This window comes from Grammomys surdaster, unplaced genomic scaffold (genome assembly GCF_004785775.1).
Source record: "Grammomys surdaster isolate TR1022 unplaced genomic scaffold, NIH_TR_1.0 61, whole genome shotgun sequence".
NCBI classification, from domain to species: Eukaryota; Metazoa; Chordata; class Mammalia; order Rodentia; family Muridae; genus Grammomys; species Grammomys surdaster.
The window spans coordinates 16,611,806-16,633,877 of record NW_021604563.1 but is presented as its reverse complement, the minus strand read 5'-3'; the positions used below and the strand labels follow the sequence as shown (position 1 = coordinate 16,633,877).

At 35.2% G+C, this 22,072-nt stretch overlaps 1 protein-coding gene and 1 pseudogene across 2 annotated transcripts in view; one reads left to right on the top strand and one right to left on the bottom strand.

Moving 5' to 3' along the window:
• The window catches only part of Chm (CHM Rab escort protein), a 144,212-nt gene that overhangs the window by 83,771 nt on the left and 38,369 nt on the right, over positions 1 to 22,072 (bottom strand). Inside the window, exons 5-8 of the mRNA XM_028782022.1 lie at positions 11,691 to 12,063; positions 9,120 to 9,236; positions 8,498 to 8,618; positions 6,716 to 6,941 (exon numbers count right to left, since the gene is read on the bottom strand). Coding sequence (XP_028637855.1) covers positions 6,716 to 6,941; positions 8,498 to 8,618; positions 9,120 to 9,236; positions 11,691 to 12,063 — 837 coding nt within the window. The remainder of the gene's footprint in view (positions 1 to 6,715; positions 6,942 to 8,497; positions 8,619 to 9,119; positions 9,237 to 11,690; positions 12,064 to 22,072) is intronic.
• Positions 1,404 to 2,451, top strand: LOC114633527 (annotated as a pseudogene). The gene has a single exon (XR_003713206.1). The product of XR_003713206.1 is annotated as a ribosome biogenesis protein NSA2 homolog pseudogene (transcript).

The window sequence follows — 22,072 nt, the reverse complement described above, 5'->3', positions numbered from 1 at the left end:
CCACAGTTGTCAGCCCTCACAAAATTCAGATTTGGGCACATTTAAGGGTTTCAAATTTTTAGGAAAAGACTACTGTTTTCTTGTATGATTATTTTTAGATAGTCTCACTATGTAGCCTAGGCTGGCCTCAAACTTATGGAGATCCAAGATTGGAACTGTGTGACCTGACACTAGGTTGCTGGTTTCTATTTATATACAGTATCAATAAGGAAGTCAGTGTGCTGCATATCACTTCACAGGGAACTTTTCACTCTATGCCCGGTCTTCACCTAGTTTGCGAGGAGCGAGTGTGGCAATATAAGAAAAGACAGTGTAGTTTCTGAAAAATAAATCAGCAACTACAGGTGAAAACTCTAAAACTCTCTACTTAATTTATTTTTAACCACTGATTTTTTACTTTTGAGATTATATTTAAGTATGTTTCTCCCTTCCTTTCCCTCCCTCCAAGCCCTCCCATATATCACTCTACATTCTCCTTCAAATTCATAGCCTCACTTTTTTTACTAATTATTATTGTATGTACATATGTGTTTGTGTATACATTTATATTTCTAAATATAATCTGGGTGGCACACGCTAGTAGGATATGCTAAAGAGGCAAAGTAAGGAGGATCACAAGTCCCTACGTAATTTCAACTGATGTGACAAACTATCGTCCTAAAGATCCAACACTCTGTCATTCATTTCTACCTTTTATCCCTATTCAGAAGGAAGAAAGAGACCTATAATATTCAGAAATTAGTCAATTCCATTCTTTCTGTTTGTTTGTTTGTTTATTTTTTCGAGACAGGGTTTCTTTGTATAGCCCTGGCTGTCCTGGAACTCACTCTGTAGACCAGGCTGGCCTCAAACTCAGAAATCCGCCTGCCTCTGCCTCCCAAATGCTGGGATTAAAGGCGTGCGCTACCACCGCCCGGCCTAGTCAATTCCATTCTTATAATCAAATATTTAGGAAATATAAGTGTGAGAATACATGTTTCCATTGATACTGGAGGAAAGAAACTGCATATGATAAATACCACAGCCCCTCAAACACATATATGGGCAAAATACAAGACTAGGGTTGAAATCAAAGACTCAAGCAATTAAGCTATTGGACAAAAAATAATGTGTTCAAAAGTTTTTTTGCCAGTACCATGATGGAGCTATATACTGGGTTGTATACCTAAGTGAAGGTTCTGGAAAGCAAATAGTAACACCTCAAGTATGTAATACCTTGACAAAACCAAGTAATTCCAGCAATATAAAGTATCTAAAATTCTGAGTACTCAGATCAAAGGAAGCACTGCAACAGAAAATAAGACACTAAAATGAATCAGTAGAGCTAACACGTGGCACTAATCAACCATGTGAAAGTTAAATATTAGAGTCAACAGAATAAGAATGCAAAATGCCCCCTTTCCCGTTCCGGGTTGACCAAACCAGGCTCGTGGGCCAGTGACACCCAGAAATTAAGAGGTTTTTAAAACCCGGGAGCTCGCGGACGGCTGCTCCGCGGCTGTCAACATGCCACAAAATGAATATATTGAATTGCACCGCAAACGATATGGCTATCGTTTGGACTACCATGAGAAAAAGAGAAAGAAAGAAGGTCGGGAGGCCCATGAACGTTCAAAGAAGGCAAAAAAAATGATTGGCCTGAAGGCTAAGCTCTACCATAAACAGCGCCATGCCGAGAAAATACAAATGAAAAAGACTATTAAGAGGCATGAAAAGAGAAACACCAAGCAGAAGGATGATGAGAAGACTCCACAAGGAGCAGTGCCTGCCTATCTGCTGGACAGAGAGGGGCAGTCCAGAGCAAAAGTACTTTCCAACATGATTAAGCAGAAACGAAAAGAAAAGGCGGGAAAATGGGAGGTTCCTCTACCCAAAGTTCGTGCCCAAGGAGAAACAGAAGTATTGAAAGTTATTCGAACAGGAAAAAGAAAAAAGAAGGCATGGAAGAGAATGGTTACTAAAGTCTGCTTTGTTGGTGATGGTTTCACAAGAAAACCACCTAAATATGAAAGGTTCATTAGGCCAATGGGTCTACGTTTCAAAAAAGCCCATGTCACACACCCTGAGCTGAAGGCTACTTTTTGCCTGCCTATACTCGGTGTGAAAAAGAATCCATCATCCCCATTATACACAACCCTGGGTGTGATCACCAAAGGTACAGTTATTGAAGTGAATGTGAGCGAGTTGGGCCTTGTGACACAAGGAGGCAAGGTTATTTGGGGAAAGTATGCCCAAGTTACCAACAATCCTGAAAATGATGGGTGCATAAATGCAGTCTTGCTGGTTTGACAGTGACATCATACAAGTCATTCCACTCACTAGGAAGACTACATGCTGTCAGGAAAACACCATCGCTGTGACCTTTCTGAACTACCATGCAGCCTTACCCCGTGTGCAGTCATCAAGAAGTATTCATTAAGGTGTAAAGGAAAATAAAACACTGCCCTATTTAAAAAAAAAAAAAAGAATGCAAAATGCCTTCTTTTAGCCTCCGGGGGGATCCTACACACACACACACACCATAAAAAAGCACTAAGAAAGATTTAGTATAGTAAAAACGTAGGATATCAAAAACACAGTTAAAAGCACTTCAAAGAAAAGAGATACAACTTACACAGAAATCACAAATTAGGTTGACTTCAAAATATCAAGAGCAAAAATGAGCTATAAATAACAGAATACACATTAAAAATACTGAAAGGAACTGACAATCTAGGATCACTTCCATAATTGAATTCCACTTGATCAAAACATAAATGAAAGCCAATGACTATCATTCTTTTCAGATACAGAGTCTAAGAGGGAAAGGGAGGAACAGATTGCAGCTAACCAGATTCATGTCAGCTCAGCAAGAGCATGCTAATAGAGCCTCAAGCAGACTCCACAACACTACAAAGTAAAAGGCACAGAGAGATGAAGCAGGCAAATACATTACAAAACCTGGCATAAATATTCAACTAGCACACAAGTAGAATTTGAAGAAAAATTAAAATTAAAAAAGATCAATAGATAATTAAAATATTAAACTTATTAGAAAATATTGACAAATTTCTATATCAGAATAAACATAAATTAATCTTTTATAAAATTACAGGGAGAAATTGACAAAACCAATAGTATCATGAAGATTTTCAAAACATACCTCTTAATATTAGATCAACAGGAATAAAATTCAGTAAAGTGTGAAAATTACAACTTCAGGTTAATTTATTGGATTCTGAAAACAATTCTTAAAGGACTCTGACCTTTTACCTGCATAAATATTTTTGAGCAGATACAGAGAAATAAAAACACGATATACTAGGTCATAAAAGCGTAAAGCACTAAAACTCCCAAAATATTTTTATCCTCATACTGTAATTTAATTTACTATTGAATTGCCCCAATTAGTCTTTAATACCTCATAGTAACTGACAATTCAAAAGAAACCTTAATAAAAATTAATGCTTAAAATTTGTAATAAAAGTAATATATAACAACTAGTAAGATACAAAATAACTCAGAAATACAAAGTAACTCAAATATTTTCATAATTTAACTGTTTTGGTAAATAAAAAGATAAACAGAGCATAGTGGGACATGCCTATATAATCTGAGTACTTCAGAGGCTGAAGCAGGAGGTGGCGAGTTAAGGCCAGCCTGGGCTACATAATAAGATGTTTTTCACATATACAAAAAGACTTTCCAATACATAAAACATATATAAATAATACTTTTATAATTTTCTATGATAAAATAATCACAATGGTACATTATGAAATTTCAAAAACTACACTATTGTGAAAAGTTACTATTAATTTAGACACTCAAGACACAGTAATTGTACATGGTACCCTTCACAGTGGTTATAAATGTAAGCAACACAAAGGTAAATGTAGTCCATACCGTGTTACTTAATTTCACAACTATCTCATGTTACATACAATAAATTCAAGTATTAAGCATTTCCACTTAAAATTTTGAGTGGTATTAATCATTACAAGAGAAGTTTGGCTCTCCAAGAAATTCAGTGGTGCAGTAAAAATGATATTTTCTTACATAATGTTTTTGTCACAAGCTATACTTGCAAAATATGTACTAATCAACCATGTTCTATAGTTAAGGCTTCAAACTGAAGTCATACACAGGCTACCAGTATTTAGACTGTGTGGGTTAGTAGATCTGATTTCTAAGATGAGTCAGTACAACTAACTGTTCCATCACTGAAGTTTCAAGTTTCAGCCTAAAAACTGGGAAAGGCAAGGAAGAATACAAAAGAGCTAAACTGTCTCCCAAAGGCAAAATCACAGATGGTATAGAACAGAAACTAGGATACAAAGTTTTAACAGAGACAACCAAATACCAAACTTAATTCTTAGAAAGCTAATTCAGCTAAAAAAAAAAAAAAAAAAGTTATCCGAGGTCACAAAGGTCATGAACGTAGAATCTGTGACTTAGAAGCATTTTCTCTCCAAAGTTCATATTCTATACTGCCTGTCAAAAGACTAAGCAGAAAAGCTTCCTGGATCCAACTATATTAATTTTAACGATCTTCTTGTAGTACAAAATTGCAAACAAAACACTTAAAATGTTAACTATGATCAATAATCAGACTACACTTAAAAATTGTATAAATCAGTAAGAAAAGGGCAACAAGCTAGGTGTGATGGCACATCCCTTTAGTCCTAGAGCTTGAGAAGCAGAAGGCCAACCTGGTTAAAAAGTGAGTTCTAGGACAGTGAGGGCTGTTAACCAGAGAAACTCTGTCTCAAAAAAAAAAAAAATTCAGGCTGGAGTGATAGCTCACAGGTTAAGGGCTCTGGCTGTTCTTCCAAAGGTCCCCAGTTCAATTCCCAGCAACTACATGGTGGCTCATAATCACCGCTTATGAGATCTGGTGCCCTCTTCTGGCATGCAGTTATACATGCAAGCATAAGTCTGTATACGTAACAAACAAATAAATCTTTAAAGGGGGGGGAAAAAAAACAACCAAACAAACCAATGAAAGAATTAACAGAAGAAAGAACGAAAAGAAAGAAAAAAAAGAAAAGAGGCAATAACTCAAAAGACAAATGGGCAAAAGATGAACAAGTATTCCTCAGAATAGAAACCATGAATAGCAGTAAACATATGACAAAATCAGGGTAACTCAAAATTAAGATACAGTGCATTGAAATTTTTGTGAATAAAGAAAGATGAACCAAATTTTTTAAATGTTGAGAAATTTATAAAGGTAACAAATTTCTACACACTGTTCCTAAGGTGTGCATAATACAATTATAAAAATGAATAACACATATTCTGTGGTTAAAAATAACTCATTCATTCAAGGCTGGAGAGGTAACTCACTGGTTAAGAGCACTGGCTACTATTGTGTAAGACCCATGCTTGATTCTCAGCTACCACATGGCAACTCCCAACCATCTGTAACTCCAGTTCCAGTGGATCCTACACCCTTGTATGGCTTCCATAGACATCAGGCACATATACAATACACATATATACATACAGGCAAAACACTTATACACATGAAATTATAAAAAAAAAAAAACTTCATTCTTGGAAAGTCCTTGTATGTGTTTATGAGGGGGGGGGGGCGGGGGGAGGGAGGGAGGGAGGGGGGAGGGAGGGAGGGAGGATTGTGTGTGTGTGTTTGCGCAAGCCAAAAAAACCCTCTATTCTCAACTTCTTCCCCAAAAGAAGCTAGAAGGTTACATGAAACTACACTTGACTTTTTATGTGGGTCCTGAAAATATGAACTCTACTTACTCATCTCTCTAAGCCCCTAAAGAAAGTCTTGAACACATATATCATAAGACATACTGTGCTGGCTAATATTATGTCAATTTGACACACAAACTACAGTTATCTGAAAGGAAGGAACCTCAACTCAGAAAATGTCCCCTATAAGATCCAGCTGTATGGTGTTTTCTTAATTAGTGATTGATAGGTCAAGGCCCAGCCCATTGTGAGTGGTGCTCTCCCTAAGCTGGTGGTCATAGGTTCTATAAGAAAGCAGGCTGAGCAGGCCATAGGGAACAAGCCAGTACGCAGAACCCTCCTCCTGGTATCTGCATCAGCTCCTGCCTCCAGGTTCCTGCCCTGCTTGAGTTCTTGTCCTGACTTTCTTTGGTGATAAACAGCAATGTGGAAATGTAAGCTGAAAAAACCCTTTCTTCCCCACGTGTGTCATCACGGCAATAGAAACCATGAATATAACACATATAAAAAGATGTTAATAGAAAACACCAGCAGAAAAATGCAAAAGTAGTTTATGGTAAATTCATAATCAACTATTATATAACGATAAAAGTTGTATGTGTGTACATCTATCTATCTATCTATCTATCCATCCATCTATCCAGTATGTGTCATATGTCATGATGTATATGTAGATAGATAGGTACACACACACACACACACACACACACACACACACACACAAGTTATTTTAGGTTCAAAATCAGGCCAAATTGAATATACTATTTAGATAGGGAAATAAACATTAAATCATTTATAAAAAATAAAATGAACTATGTTTGCATATACTAACCCTTCACTGAATTTATTTTAAGATAAGAGCATCAATACTCAGTGTAGCCTCAACATGCTATGTAGCCAACAGTGGTCTTCACACTCACATGGTAGAATTACAGGGATGCATTACCCAACTCACTTTTGTCTAATTTTCACATCATCCATACAACTCTTTTAGAAGATATAAGTCATAACTTACCTGCAAAAACACTGTGGAAGTTCTCCTTGGCCATATAAAGGAAACAGAAATGGAGTGTTGCCATACCGCCCAAGACACTGAAGAAACTTTTTAGTAGCTTTGAGACCATCTATAGTACAGCTTGTTGTCTCTGATGTCATTGCAATTGAGTGCAGGACAAAATATTGTAGGTTGGGGGTTAATTTTTGAGTTTTTAAATATTCAGAAAATGTAGTTTCCTCATATGCTACAAAAAGAAAGATGAAAATTTATCAATTAAAATCAGGTTTAATACCTCTTAAAACCACTCCACATTACTACAGACAGGCCTGTTAAGGACTTCAAACAGGACACAAGACGTCCTTATTGCTACAGTTTGGAAATGTACTATTTATTAGTCTTAAGAACAAAATATGGAATAACTTCACTATCCTAAATGAATTGATAATATAGTTTTTTAAGCTTTAAACAATGAATCTTTATTTAGTAATTTATTGATGTGGAAATCCAGGGAGACATTAAATAACTCAATGGGTTGCTCTGGATGGCAATAACCTCAATTCATTAGCATTTAAACTATATAATAATGTCAACATTTATATCTAAAAATATTAAAGAAGATAAAATGGAATGAACTGATAAAATGCATTAATAAAAATGTCACTTGTTACATTTTACATCATGCTTTCGTTAAAAATATACTTCTCCATCAAACCTAGGATGAAAACTTTTACTAAAAAATAATGAAGCTAGTATCTCTGTGGCTGCTTGAATCCAACATACTGACAATCACACATCAAATAATAAGGAAGACCTATAAAATTAATTAATCCTTTATGTTAGTAAGAGAAAACAAGTAAATATACAACTAGGGGGAGGACCCAATCCTGTGATAAAAGACAAGGCTTTATGGAAATAATCTAAGGGAATTAAAATGATAGAAATGAACTTTATGAGAGGCTCTAAGTCCAGGCACTGGAAAGACCAACTTGGTATTCATTGCCTTAAGGCTTTAATAGCAAGAATTAGGCTCTCAGAATTCCATCAAAATAAATCATGATGTAATTCTCAATTTAATTTTATATATTACCAACAATCTTTTAAGTTTGCACAGTATTTCCATCCCAATGTACTTAAAGAAAGCTGACATTAAAATAATGAAATCAATTTTGAACAGGCTAAAATAACTGGCCTTAAAAATACAGTAGGAGGATTAAACCATAGCTTCTCTACATCTGGAGGTTTCCCCTATATATGACACAGCACTTATGTCAATCAAATGAATAGCTCAATTTTCCAATAAAAGCAGTCCAGAAAAATGACATCTACCAAGTTATTACTATAGTAGTTGTATTAGCAGTAGTAGTAACAACAACAAATTAAAGGTGAAAAAACAAAAAAGGCATGTCACATTTCAGAAATCAAGTAATAATCTGTTTCTCATGAGCCAAGTCTTACATTCAATTCCTAGTGTCATACATATAATGATTAAATAATCAGTTAACAGTATTTAATTTTAAAAAATTAAAAAGGGGAGCTGGCATGACATTCTTGCAATGTTGAAAATATTTGCATTATAGCTACTAGCTGCATATAGGTACTTGAAATATGTCTAGCATGACCGAGGAAAAACTTTTTCAGTATTTCATAGAAATGAATTCAAACAGTAACCTGTTTCTATAGCTTACTAGATCTAGGAGTTATGATGCATTTTAGAATAATCAGTTGTTTCCCAAACTGAGGAAGCATATTAAAACTAAAATCTTTAGTAATCAGAAAATACAAGTTAATGGAAAGCAATACCTTTGTACTCGTCAGGATGTTCTTCATATTCCATACAAAATGTAAGAAATTTCATAAGCATTCGCTTTTCTACCATAGTAAGTTGTTTGCTATTGAAGACATCTGCTCTGGAACAGGGAACCTGAAAGGCATTTGAAAGTGAAGGTTTCAAAGTACTTCCTATTGACACAAGTATTCCAGGATTCCACCTTTCAGTCCTTTCCTCATTAAAAGGTTATCATTTCCATTCCATTCTCGCTGCTTCATGTTACCTTTCATCACTTCTAATAGCATCTCTGTTAACTACAGAGATAATTAACTTGAGAGCTCTGTTACTTAATTCTGCCAAGTTATTCTTCATGCCTTTAAAAGGCCAATGGCATGTCACCCCTAATATCGAATAAATGACAATTCAAATATAGTACTGCTGACCAAAACTAACATTTCCTCAACCTTAAAATCAACTTGGGGAATAAATGTTCAAAAATAAAACAGAAATTTTAATGGAGCTAACTTTGTATTTACATTTATAAACCACCATGCAAAGTTGAAACTTACAGCCTTACTAGGAAATACTAAGTGTTGCTTATCCTTCCAAAATGAGTAATAGTAACTAAGCTTAGAGAGTTGAGCAGCACAGTACCTGTTCCACAGTCCCGTCTCGAAATGCAAGAATCCTCGTAATATTTTTAAACTCTGCATATCGACTAACATTTGATTTGATTAGAAGATCAATTAGTAATCCCCGAGAATAGAGAAGCTGTAGACAGAAAGTATTTTAGATATCACCAAAAGTAAAACAAACAAAAATGGTAACTAATACCATGTACATGCGTGTGTGCACGTGCACACACAGACACACACACACACACTCATCCCTGTTAAAATTTAAGGTACATACACATTTAAAAATCTAAAAATATAAGACAATTCATTCAATGTTCACAATTCATTATGGAAATTCAAACCAAAACATTTTTAATCTAATTAGGTTTCTTGGTAACGCATCTTGGCAGTAAAACCAGATCTAAACTCCTACATGGTTCTTCTACTCTTGTCTAGACATATGAACATTTATGAATTTCATTAAAGAAATTAATGCATTTAGTTATTAAGTCTTTTCTCAGCTCTGGTAAGAATGTTACACTGCATATAGCACATTAACAATTCCCTTGTATTTCCTTCTAAAACATCCTTGTCATCTGAAATACATGATACCCCAGGATCTAAATGGCTAAGGTTGATGTAAGATTTTGAACTGGAAACAGAGACTCTTGGTTATAAGAAGAGATAAGTACAGTTGACCACCCCATGACACCAATACTGATGAACAAACTAAAATCAAATAAAATAACCACTCATGGATTTATGATATATTTACCATAACAGAATCAAATTCTAAGCTCTCATAATCTTTTATGTGACATATGACCTTTTCAAGAAATGAACAATTTTATTATTGATATATGTGTGAAGGACTGATTTAATCTTTCTGTACATCTCAAAATTAATAGCAGAGATGAAAATAATAAAAATTTAAGCACTATTATCTAGGATGTTTGAAATTTAACCATATGGATAAATATTATACATTTTGCTATTTCCTATGATCAATATACTAGTAATTTATGACTCAGCATATTAAAAATATAAAAGTCATATCTATAATAACTAGAGAAAATTAAATAGTTTGACTATACAAAAAATGGCATCCCTACTTTTTTTTCTCAATTATTAGTTTGAACACACAATGAGATGATCTTTAAGTCAACAGAAAAATTATGTGCGATTTTATAACCTATCAGATTAATTTACCATTGGGTCAACCAGAGTTAATATGTTTTTAGAAATTAATCCAAATATTCTGACTAAATGAGTATGCCATGTTATTTGTTTGCTTCATTCCTAACACAGTATACAACTGATATACCCTAATTTGATTTTATATTTACAAGTCTTAACTCTATAAAGTGGTATTTTATTTGTTTAAAATATAATCATTTCTGATTTAATACTCTACCAATAGGAACAATTTTATAAATACTAATATATTTATACCCAAAATTATTTCTTATAAAGACAAATAATCCTTAAAACAAGTTAGTTTCAGTTATCACTAAAGAATAAAAACGAACTTCAATTAAAATTATCTTAAACTTAAGTTTTGAAAGCGTGGAAATAATACATGCATCATATTTAAATCATAAGTCTTTTTCTTCAGCATCACCTAAGTGATCTACCGTAGCAATGTTATGCTGATGAAAGTTGAAACATCTGTAATTACATTAAAACAATAAAAAGCTGTTTTAAACAATTTTTTTGTCTATGTGCATATTGGCTCCATAGTTGAGGTATACAAGCTTACTTAAAATACTTAAATTAGAACAAAAACTCACTATTTTGATTTTTCTTTAGTATTCTGAATATATAATCTTTTGTGTAGAAAAATATTAATATTTTCACACATTAAATTCAAAGCAAACAGGGGACCACACATATCAGATTTCATCAACAAAATGTAAGGCAAATGAATCCTTCCCTTTCTTTTATCATATCTTTTAAGGCAATGTCTCATTAGATATTTTATTATTGTTTTGAACAAAAATAGACTTGTGTCTTATGAACCCAATGCAATTTTGAAGCTTCCCATGGTCCAGTATCAGAAATTATAATGAGCTAATGTTCAAGTTAGTTATGGAAACACCAGCAAAGACAAAAGAATTCTTCACATAGTCAAACCTGACCATAAGTTTTTCAAAAATTCATTCGTTTATTTAGAATACTTATACAGGTTAAATTTTATTAGGGCTATTTTGTTTATATAAAATTTATTGCAAAGAACATGAAATTTGAACACAAATATTGAATACAAATAGAATTTTTCTTCTAATGGATAGTGCCCATGCATTAGAATATTAGGATGAACTACCTGCCCTAATACTATAGCATAATTCACACATAAAAAATATTTAGCAGAGTTTAAAAGCACATTAAGTTATATTAATACATCATTATTTAACTATTTATTTATTTATTTAAAGAAAGTATGTTGTAACCAAATTATAAAATTTTGTTTACTATCATTATATAAAGCAAATACTCTACAATCCAGAAACTAAAATGAGGAAAAGTACACTTAGAGGTCCAGATACTTTTTTCAATCAATTAAAAATTACTGTTGTTTTATGTTAAGATGTATAAAATTGGTACTCACTTTTGAAACTAAATCAATGTTAAATCTTCTGCCTTCTTTAATAATCTGCGAGTAAGTAACTGTATTTTTCTTTGGTGTCTCTGTGTTGTCTTGTACTTTAGGCACATTTTCACTTGATTCTTCTGTTGAACTTTTAGCATCACTCTGAGTTTCCTTCTCTCCTGCTTCTTCAGCATCATTTACTTCTGGTGAACTCTCTGGATCACTGCACTGACTTTGTTCTGCAAGTATTTCACAGCTCCCTATGCTTAATGACTCCTCTGCAGTAAGAAGGCAAGCAGCCTCTGCAGCCTCTGTGGAGTGTGCAGATGTCACAGGAGCGTGATTTTTCTGCAGTGCACCAGCTTCTTCAACATCTTTGTGCAAATCCTGACTAATAAAAAATTATGATAATAATTAATATCATACTTCCAATAGTTCTAGCCTGCTACAATTTACTGTTTTAAAATTTTCATGACAAGTTTTATTCCTGTATCCTTTTTGTCGTAAGTTCAGGGTATGTACTGTCTCACGTGACTCATACATTAACCCACCCATCTGTTAAAGTTTCAATGCAATATGAAACATTAAGGTATGAAATCCATAAAAATACTTTAACATTAAAGAAACCATACTCATGAACTTTTTAAGCATTTACAACAGACAGAGGAATCTTATTTTAAAAGCAAACCAACCCAGGATAATCTTCAAAATGAACAAGTAGAGCTATAAACCACAACACCATTGCTGGTTAACTCTGAACATATTCTCTAGCTCTATAATATCCAGGGATAATGGGAGCTACCATCGATTTGGTCTAAAACTAAAACTACCATAAATTTGGTCTAAAACTAACACGCTGCATGCAAAGACCCAAGCATTGTACCTGGGGCAGAACAAATGCTCAATAGTGGTAATTATCAAAGAGGAGTAACATGAAGCTCTTTTGACTTGATAGTGTGACAAAGTATCTTGAGTCCAGTGGGAAAAATCTGACATGAAAAAAAAAATCAGTTTTCCTATTATTCTGTAGTACCTACCAGGATCTTTTCACACTGTTTCCTATTTACTCTTGATATTTATTGCTTCACTGAAAGATTCATTTCCAAAGTTATTATGATAGCAAGCATTTTTGATCTAATGTTGTCTTGATTCAACAGACTCACATTTGGCTTGCCTATATTGTACATTTCTCTTCCAGAAAATTCACTCTTCTCACTGACCTCCCTTCTTGTTCAATACCTGGTCCTAATGCCTTGTATTTGATATGTCTGTTAGGTAAGCATATGCTAACTGAGTGTTAAAGGCTAACAGTAGCCCTTCCACTATCAAACCTAAACCCTACCTCCCAAAAAAACTTCCTTCCAAAACAAGTATCTATCCTCTTTACTAATATTCTCATCTCATTTAAAATGCTTTCACACATGGCATTTCTACCATCCACTTAATCAACTCAAGTCCCCATATTCTATCCCTTATCATGTTTTGTAATGTGAGCTATTCTTCTCACTCTTCATAATATTACAATAACCCTAGTTCCTTACATAATCCATATTAACAATCTATGTAGTCTAAAAAATGTTACATTTCAAAACAACCATATTTATCAGTTATTACATGTACTTTAATGTATGGATACAGTTTATGTTGCACGAACTTATCAATACCTTTCTAATTCCCCACTGGTTGTTCGGTACAGATTGATTATACCTAAGCTACGTCCTAAATATTGAAATGTTATCAAATCCAAAACCTTAAATTAAACTCTGGAACAATCCTGAAGCCCTTCTGTTTCCAGGATGAAGGTCTGAATGAAAAAATATCCCCCACAGTCTCAGGTATCTGATTATTTGGTTCACAGTTGGTATTACAATCTGGGAAGTTTAGGGGGGTGGCCTTACTAGAACAAGTATATCACTGATGGTAGGGTTTGAGAGTTGAATGCCTCAGTCCACTCCCTGTTTGCTCTGTCTGCTACATGTTTGTGGTTCAAGAGATGAGCTTTCAACACCCTGCTTCAAATCACCACACCACTGTTTACTATCACTCTTCCTTGCCACGACAGTCTTATAACCCCAGAACTGCAAGCTCAAGTCAACTCTTTCTTCTGTAAATTGCACTGGTCATGGATCAAAACTATGCTGAAATTGATCTTACAGTTGCTAGAATGCCTAATATCAGTAACACAAGTGACAGTTCATGTTGGAGAAGATGTGGAACAAGGGAAACACTCACTCGTCCATTGCTGGTGGGACTACAAACTTTTACAGTCACTATGGAGATCAATACGGTGGCTCTTCAGAAAACTAAGAATCAATCTACCTCAAGATCCAGCTATACCACCCTTGGATATATACCCAAAGGACATTCCTTCCTACCACAAGGACCCTAGTTCAACCTTGTTCATTATGGCTTTATTTATAACCTAAATGCACATCAACAGAAGAATGGATAAACAAAATGTGGGACATTTACACAATGGGGTATTATTTAACTGTTAAAAATGGCATCATGAAATTCGCAAAGGGATGGAACTTTAAAAGAATCATCCTGAATTAGGTAACTCAGACTCAGAAAGACAAACATGGAATATATTCACTTATAAAATGATATTAGCCATTAACTAAATGATAACCAAGTTATCTGCAGAACCTGAGAGGTTATATAAAGAAGAGGGCTCTTCAGGGAAGGAGAAACAGAATAGATATTTCAGGTGGATTAGGGTTGGGTGAGGACAAGAGTGGGAAGGATGTGTATGTGGGAGATGGGACAGAGGGAGAGAATGTGGGGAAAGATTGCTGGAATTGGGGGACAACTTGGGGGCAATGTGGAAACCTAGTACAATGGAAACTTCCTGGAATCTAGAGGATTTCTGGTAACGGAGAGCAAAGAGTCTGAACTGGCTATCTACTGTAGCCAGACAAGGTTCCCCAGTCACTGGACTATGTGGTATTTGATTGAGTTGTTGGCTGAGGTAGTCCTGTGGAGATTCTCCCAAAACCCAGGGTGATATTAGGACAGAGGTTCCTTTCTGTAAACTGACAGCAGGGCCCATTGCTGAGGACAACATCCACATAGTTCTTTGAATGTGGACTAGTAGATGTGATGCTTGTGTGGAGCCTTCACTACTACATTCTAGTCTCTTTGGTGTGGGAAAGTACTCTGCAAGCTACTGAAAAAGAAATGTGAACACCAATCCAGCTACAAAACCTTCAACTTACAATTTGTCCTGCCTGCTAGATGTACTGGAGTAATTGTTGCACAATGCTTGCAGTATCTGATTTAACTTAAGCCTCACTCCATAAGAGGGAGCCCATGCTTGACACTACTTGGATGGCCAGGAACCAGAGACTGGATGGCCCAGAGTCCAAACATGACTGACAATAAAATGATTCCTGATATTCTGCTATACTCATGGGTCAGTATCTTATCTATTATCATCAGAGAAACTTTCTTCAGCAGCAGATGGGAGTGGATGGAGAAACCCCACAGCCAGATATTATGCTGGGTCTAAGGTGAAGGTCTCCATTGGGTCCTTCTCCTTGGAGCTTAGGGAATCATGAGAAGATGGGGAAGAATGACTGTAGGAGTGACACCAAGAGAACATGTCCACTGAATCAACTAAGCAGGATTCACATAGGTTCACACAGATTGAAACAGCAAGCACAGGGCCTCCATGGGTCTATACCAGGTCCTCTGCATATATGTTATGAATGTTAGCTTGCTGTTTGTTGTAGGACTCTTAACAGTGGGAGTGAGTATATCTCCAACTCTTTCACCTATCCATGGGACTCTTTTTCCTCCTGTGGGGTTGCCTTGTCCACCTTCAGTGTGAGGAATTTTGCCTTGTCCTATTGTATTTTGTTTTGTCATCTTTGGCTGTTGTCTCTTAGAGGCTTGCTGAGGCCTTGATGAGAGAGAGAAGAGGAGTGGATCTTGGAAAGAGAGGAGATGATGGGGGTGGGGTGGGTGGGAGGAGTGGACAGAAGGGAAACTGTGGTCAGGATATATTACATGAGAGAAGAATCTATTTCCAATAAAAAAATAAAATGCCATCAAATTTATTGTCAAAATGTAGTGATAACTTCAATAACATTTAATTTAAATAACAACTGATATTAATGATACAGCAAGACTTTTCCTAAGTAGGTAACAATAGTGAAGAAAGGACCCAAGTTCCAATACCTCATATCATCACTTGAAAGATCCTAGGCAGAACACTTAATATCACATAAATTACTCATCTATAAAATAGGTGTAAATCTATTTATGGTACCTTTCCTAATGGAGTTATGAGATGAACTAACTTATGTATTTAAGAAACTCAAAAACATTAATCAAACATAAGCTAGATATTAAATGTAAAGTTCTGTTGAACTACCTTTAGGTCAAAAGAAAAAACTCAAAACTTGTACCTACATTGTCTCACATGGTAGAAAATCTGACCATAAAGTGCATAAAAGTACCATTACAGTTAACATTACAAACAAAGTCAGAGCTAGAAAGATGGCCTAGCAGTTAAGATGCCCTATTTTCATGAGAAAATACTGATCAGCAGTATTGGGGAGAAAGGATCTATTTGATTTAGATAAGACAGTACATCATGGTAGGAAGCCAGAAACTTCCTAGCAGGAACCTGGAGGTCAGAACTGAAGCAGAGACCTTAAAGCAATATTGCTTACTGAATTATTTCCTCTACCTATCTCAGCTATCTTTCTTAAGTAGCTCAGAAAACCTGTATAAGAACTGCACCGGCCACAATGAGCTGGGTCCTTCTATGTCATTTTACGGTTATGAAAATTACCCATAGACACGCCCACAGGCCAACCTGCTGAGTCAGTTTCTCAGTGTTGCAGCCTTTCCTCAAATGATTCTAGTTTTTGCCAAACTGATAAAAATTAACCAGTACACTACACTTGCAAAAAAAAAAAAAATGAAGAAGGTTCCATGTCTAGCAGCTCAAAACTGTCTGCAGTTCTAATTCCAGAGGATCCAACACCCTCTCGAAAGAACCCACACATGTGGCATACATTCACAATATTATAAACATGAATAGAGATTAATAATTAAATCTTTGAAAATGAAAAGTTATGATATAAAATGTGATTTGTATGTTTTCCACAGAAATGAATTTGCTTTCATTTTTGAAAAAAATCAATAAAACTAAAGATGACAACTTTCAGCAAATGTTCCATGCCTAAAGATTAAGCTAAGAAGTGACAGCATAATTAATTACACTGCACAGATAAGAGAGAATATGGCAACTTCATTTTATTACAGATCATGATGAGAACAGCATGAAAACTGAGCATAGCAACTGATCTACTCAGTAGCTATCTCGTACCTTAAGTAAAAGAGGTATTATGTAGTAAACAAAATCCATTATCCAGTGCTAGACAATCTGAAAGCTGAAATTCAAAACATTTCATTAAAGGTATAATCAATGGTTAAGTAAATCTAATACTGTGTGAGGAATGTATACAGAAAGAATTACTCTTTTGGAATTTGTCCTACTTTGACAAAGTACTAAGTTACAATATTTTCAACATCAAAGGTGGTGAAGTTCCTAGTTGTACAGGAAACATAGAAGCATGGTTCTAGCTAGTTGGTGAAATTCCTAGCTCTAGAAAAGCATAAAAACATACTACTACTCCCAGTTTTTGCTAAAAACCAAATTATTTTTGGAGTTCCACCAAGTATAAAGCTGATATCTAAAAGTAATCAAGAACTAGAAACTCCTAAATACCCACATAATTACTCTGTAAAGAAAATTCTTTTAACCAAAAGGGCAATATTCCCATGAATTTAAAACCTTATATTATGGTTCATATATAAGCAGCATTTTATAAAAAGATATTCTACTGCCAATGAAAACTTTAGGATAACAGTTCAATTTTAGTAACTCAAATGTATTTGAAAACAATAAAAATGTATCTGCCAGATAAAAGACACTAGTGGATTGTAAGCCCTCACAAAAGTTTTTAATTACGAAATACTAAAATGATTTTAACATATGAAGAAAAAAATCAGCATCATTAGTTTTGGTAAAATTTTTACTATCAAAGTAGATTACACAAACTAAGCCTAATATCACTTATAATGCTAATTTCAATCTAAAGGGCCATTATACATGGACTGTACTTTTTAAAAATTCATCCTAACTAAAAACTGCTAACTGCTTTGTATAAATGCACCTGTAACTTAAAGAGCTTGGAAACATTAATTCTATTATTATCTAATATCACTTATCAAATAATGGTAATAAACAGGGAGCACTTCCAAATGAACATATCATATTAATACCCCGTAATCCTTTACATAAGTTAAAAAATAAAACAACAACTGCCAACAGCTGGTTAATTTATTCAGCAAAGGTGTTCACTATTTTTCACCTTTTGCACATTTTCCCCCAATATAGCATATTGTAGAAAGTGTGTTCTTTTACTTTTAGATATACATTTTGTTCTAAGGCCATTCATTTTGATTTGCAAAGTATATTATACTTTCCAGCTGTTTATTCCTAAAATACATAAATATTCCATGACTATTCAAAAGAATTACAGATCAGACTACACAAACTGTTCTACGAAATTAATCCTGAATTTCTCCGTATAATATATTGTAGAAATGTCTCCAGTTGTGTCCAATTTAAATGTTCTTTACACATTATAGAATACAGCTGAAGTATCAGCCTTTCCTTACATCTATCCAGGAACAAAACTTCATGGGATTAGCAGCAGGTAACCTCAGCTCCCTACTCAGCCATAGGTCCTTCTTCCTTCCTATGAGATCAACTGAGTTCATGACAATTTCTCAGGCAGAAGGTTCCCAGCCCTAGGAATGCATCATTACTGATCAAAATTTTTGTTGTAATGGCATTTCATATTTGGTGTGATGGATTTAAAAGTGTGTATGTACTTCAGTTTTACCCAGTTAAGGTAGACTCCTTTGAAGGCTCTTGGTAAATCTTTCTATAATAATCACGGTAATAATGATGATCTCCCATTTCCTTTTTGGTACATGTGAGAACTTGACTGGAATGACAACTATCTAGATAGTAACTGTCTAGGGACCCTGGATGGAAAACTAAAAGAGCAATAATGTTGTCTAAATACTCCAAGGAGCATAAGCTAAACGAGCTACAAATCCTCTGTACGACCTGCCCAATTCACTCCTATCTACCAACTTGTTTTGACAACCTTTAATTGGCATGCTTTCACAGCCTAAAACAAACCCACTCTACACCATGATAAATGACTTGCTGTAAACTGAAGGAATATATCAGATGTATTTTTTATTTCTTTCTTCCTAATGGACTAATGCCACTGATAATATTGTTCAAGAGCTTTATTGTTTTTAGAATTCAAATTGAAGAAGTGGAATTTCAGATTCCTATCACAATAAAATATTCAGTTTTGATATCATTATCAACCCACTAAAGAATTGGTTCATTTAATTTAAGAAACATTTTCATTCTGGTTTAACTGTGTATTGAAAAGGGGGAAATAATAGTCATTAACATTCAAAAATAGAAAAGGAAATAGCATATATGTTGTTGACTTATGTTTAGAATAATAAAATTTCTTATTAGACTCAGTGAGCAAAGGCCACTTGCAGACAATACTGACAACCTGAGTTTGATCCCAGGCACTATGTGGTTAAAAAAAGAGAGAACTAACTCCAACAACTTTTTCTCTGACATCCACACATGTGCAGGTGATCACATGCACACACACACACACACACACACACACACACACACACACACAGAGACAGAGAGAGACAGAGAGAGACAGAGAGAGAGACAGAGAGAGAAAGAAAATTTTATTTTCTTACTAAAGAAAAAACATGAGTATGAAATTAATGTGCAATATTTTTTCATCTAGAGAATTATTTGCATTTGTGTGACCCAAGTCTGTACAAGATTTAAAGCTAGACATAATGGCAACTTTACTTCCCCCATACAAACTAAGAAATATTGCTGAGCATATAAACTACAATCACAACAAATCAAGGATACTGGAATTCATAAGTTTTCATGAGTTCAAGACACAAGTGCTGGGTGGCATAACAAAATCATGTCCCCCGAGATTCCACCTTACACAAGTCAGAATGGCTAAGATCAAAAACTCAGGTAATAGCAGATGCTGTCAAGGATGTGGAGAAAGAGGAACACTCCTCCATTGTTGGTGGGATTGAGAGCTGGAACCACCACTCTGGAAATCAGTCTGGCAGACGTTGATGTGGATGCCAGGAACTGCATACTGACAGGAGTCTGATATAGCTGTCTCCTTAGAGGTCTGTTAGAGCCTGAAATATACAGAGGTGGATGCTCACAGCTAGCCATTGAACTGATCATGGGGTTCCCAATAGAGGAGTTAGAGAGAAGACTGAAGCAGCTGAAGGGGTTTGTGGCCCCATGGGGAGAACAACAATACCAACCAACCAGAGCTCCCAGGGTCTAAACCACCAGCCTGGGAGCACATAGTGAGGGACCCATGGCTCCATCTGTATATGTAGGGGAGGATGGCCTTGTTGGGCATAGGTGGGAGAGGAGATGCTTGGTCCCATGAAGGCTGGATGCCCCAGTGTGGGGGAATTTGAAGGTGGGGAGGTGGCAGTGAGTGGATGGGTGAGAGCACATCCTCATAGAAGCAGGAGGAGGGGGGATGACATAGGGGGTTCTTGGGTGGTGGTGGGGAAATGGGGAAAGGAGATAACATCTGAAATGTAAATAAAATATCCAATAAAAATATCTTAAAAAAAAAAAGATCCTGTCTCACACAACCAAAACTGAAAAGAGGTAGAGTGAGCACAGCAGAGAACTCCGAGTTAGCGAGCTATGAGTTCAATCACTGGCACTATGATCTCGGCTGCTCACTAAGCTTCAGTTTATTCTCTTGTAACAACTCATGCATGTGTATTGTAATCCAATGTAGTAAGAAATATAAAGGAAGGCTAACGAGACTGCTACAAAAATAACAACCAACAACTGCATGGATGTTTTCTTCCTTCCCTTTCATTAGTCAGTTGTTTAACTTCAAAAGATCACTTAAAGGAGAGACATCCTTTGAATACCAAAAACATAAGAAGGTTCCATGAGGCAGGATGCAGAACAAAACTCAGACAAAGCAATCTCTAAACTTTCCTATAGTCCCATGTTGACATGAATGATATTCTGAGGAGTGAGAAGAATATCAACCTAATCCTCATACCATACCAAAAAAGAACTCAAAGTGAGTTGTAAAAAATTATGCATAATATGTAATTATAGGAAGTACTTTTCAACAAGAAACATGTATCCAAATGAAGATACCTCACATTCAATGAAAAATACAGAAGGAAAAATGAATAAATGACACTTCATTAATATCTGTCAAACCTTCTAGCAAAATATCCTGTTTAAAGAGTATGAAATAACAAGTTACAGATCAGGGAAAGTATTCTTAAACTACAGCTACCAAAGAACAAATATCTACAAAAAGAATTCTGTAACCAACAAGAGAAAAAAAAAAGAAATTCACTTTTAAAATATGTAAAAGGCATCGATAAATAGACAGTTCACCCAAAACCCATATGAATACCAAGAAACTACAGAAAATGATATACAAAAGAAGCCATCAGTGAAATTCATCCAAACATCAAAAAAAGTGGGCTGAGATGCAGTTCAACGAGTAGAGTGAGTTCCCTTGCACTGCATAACCTCAGGAGGTGTGCACACCTGTAAGCTCAGCACTCTGAGAGGATGAGGCAGGAGGGCAGACAGGAGCTCATGGTGAGCCTAAGCAACTAAAAAACTCTAGTGCCAAATATTCAAAAATAAGTTAAAAGAATCAATAGTGCTGTCCTATTGCTTTACCTCATGTCCCAGTAGAGTAAGAGACAGAGCCCCATTGCAATAGGTAATGAAAATTTAAAAAGCTGTTAGCCTGTGCATAGCAAAGAAAACTGTCAATCAAGTGAAGAGGCAGCCCACAGAATAGAAGAAAACCTTAGCCAACTATATTTCTGACGGGATTAGGATTGTATACACAACAAACTCAAACAATTTAACATCAAGAAAATAATTTTAAAATCGAAGATCTATTGTTGGTTTATTTGAGAAGCATCCATACTGACTTCCATAGTGGCTAGGCCACACTTATACAACAGTATATAAAAATTGCCTTTTGTCTACATTCTTTGTATTTTTTTTTCTTAAGAACTTATTTATTGTATCTGTATAAGTGTTTTGCCTGCATGTATATATGTATACCACATGAACACCCGGTGTCCAAGGAGGTAAGAAGAGAGGATATCAGAGATCTTAGAACTGGAGTTATGGATGGTTGTGAGCCACTATGTTGATGCTAGGAATAAACCCTGGGCTCTCTGTCAGAGTAGCAAGTGCTCTCAACAAGTTA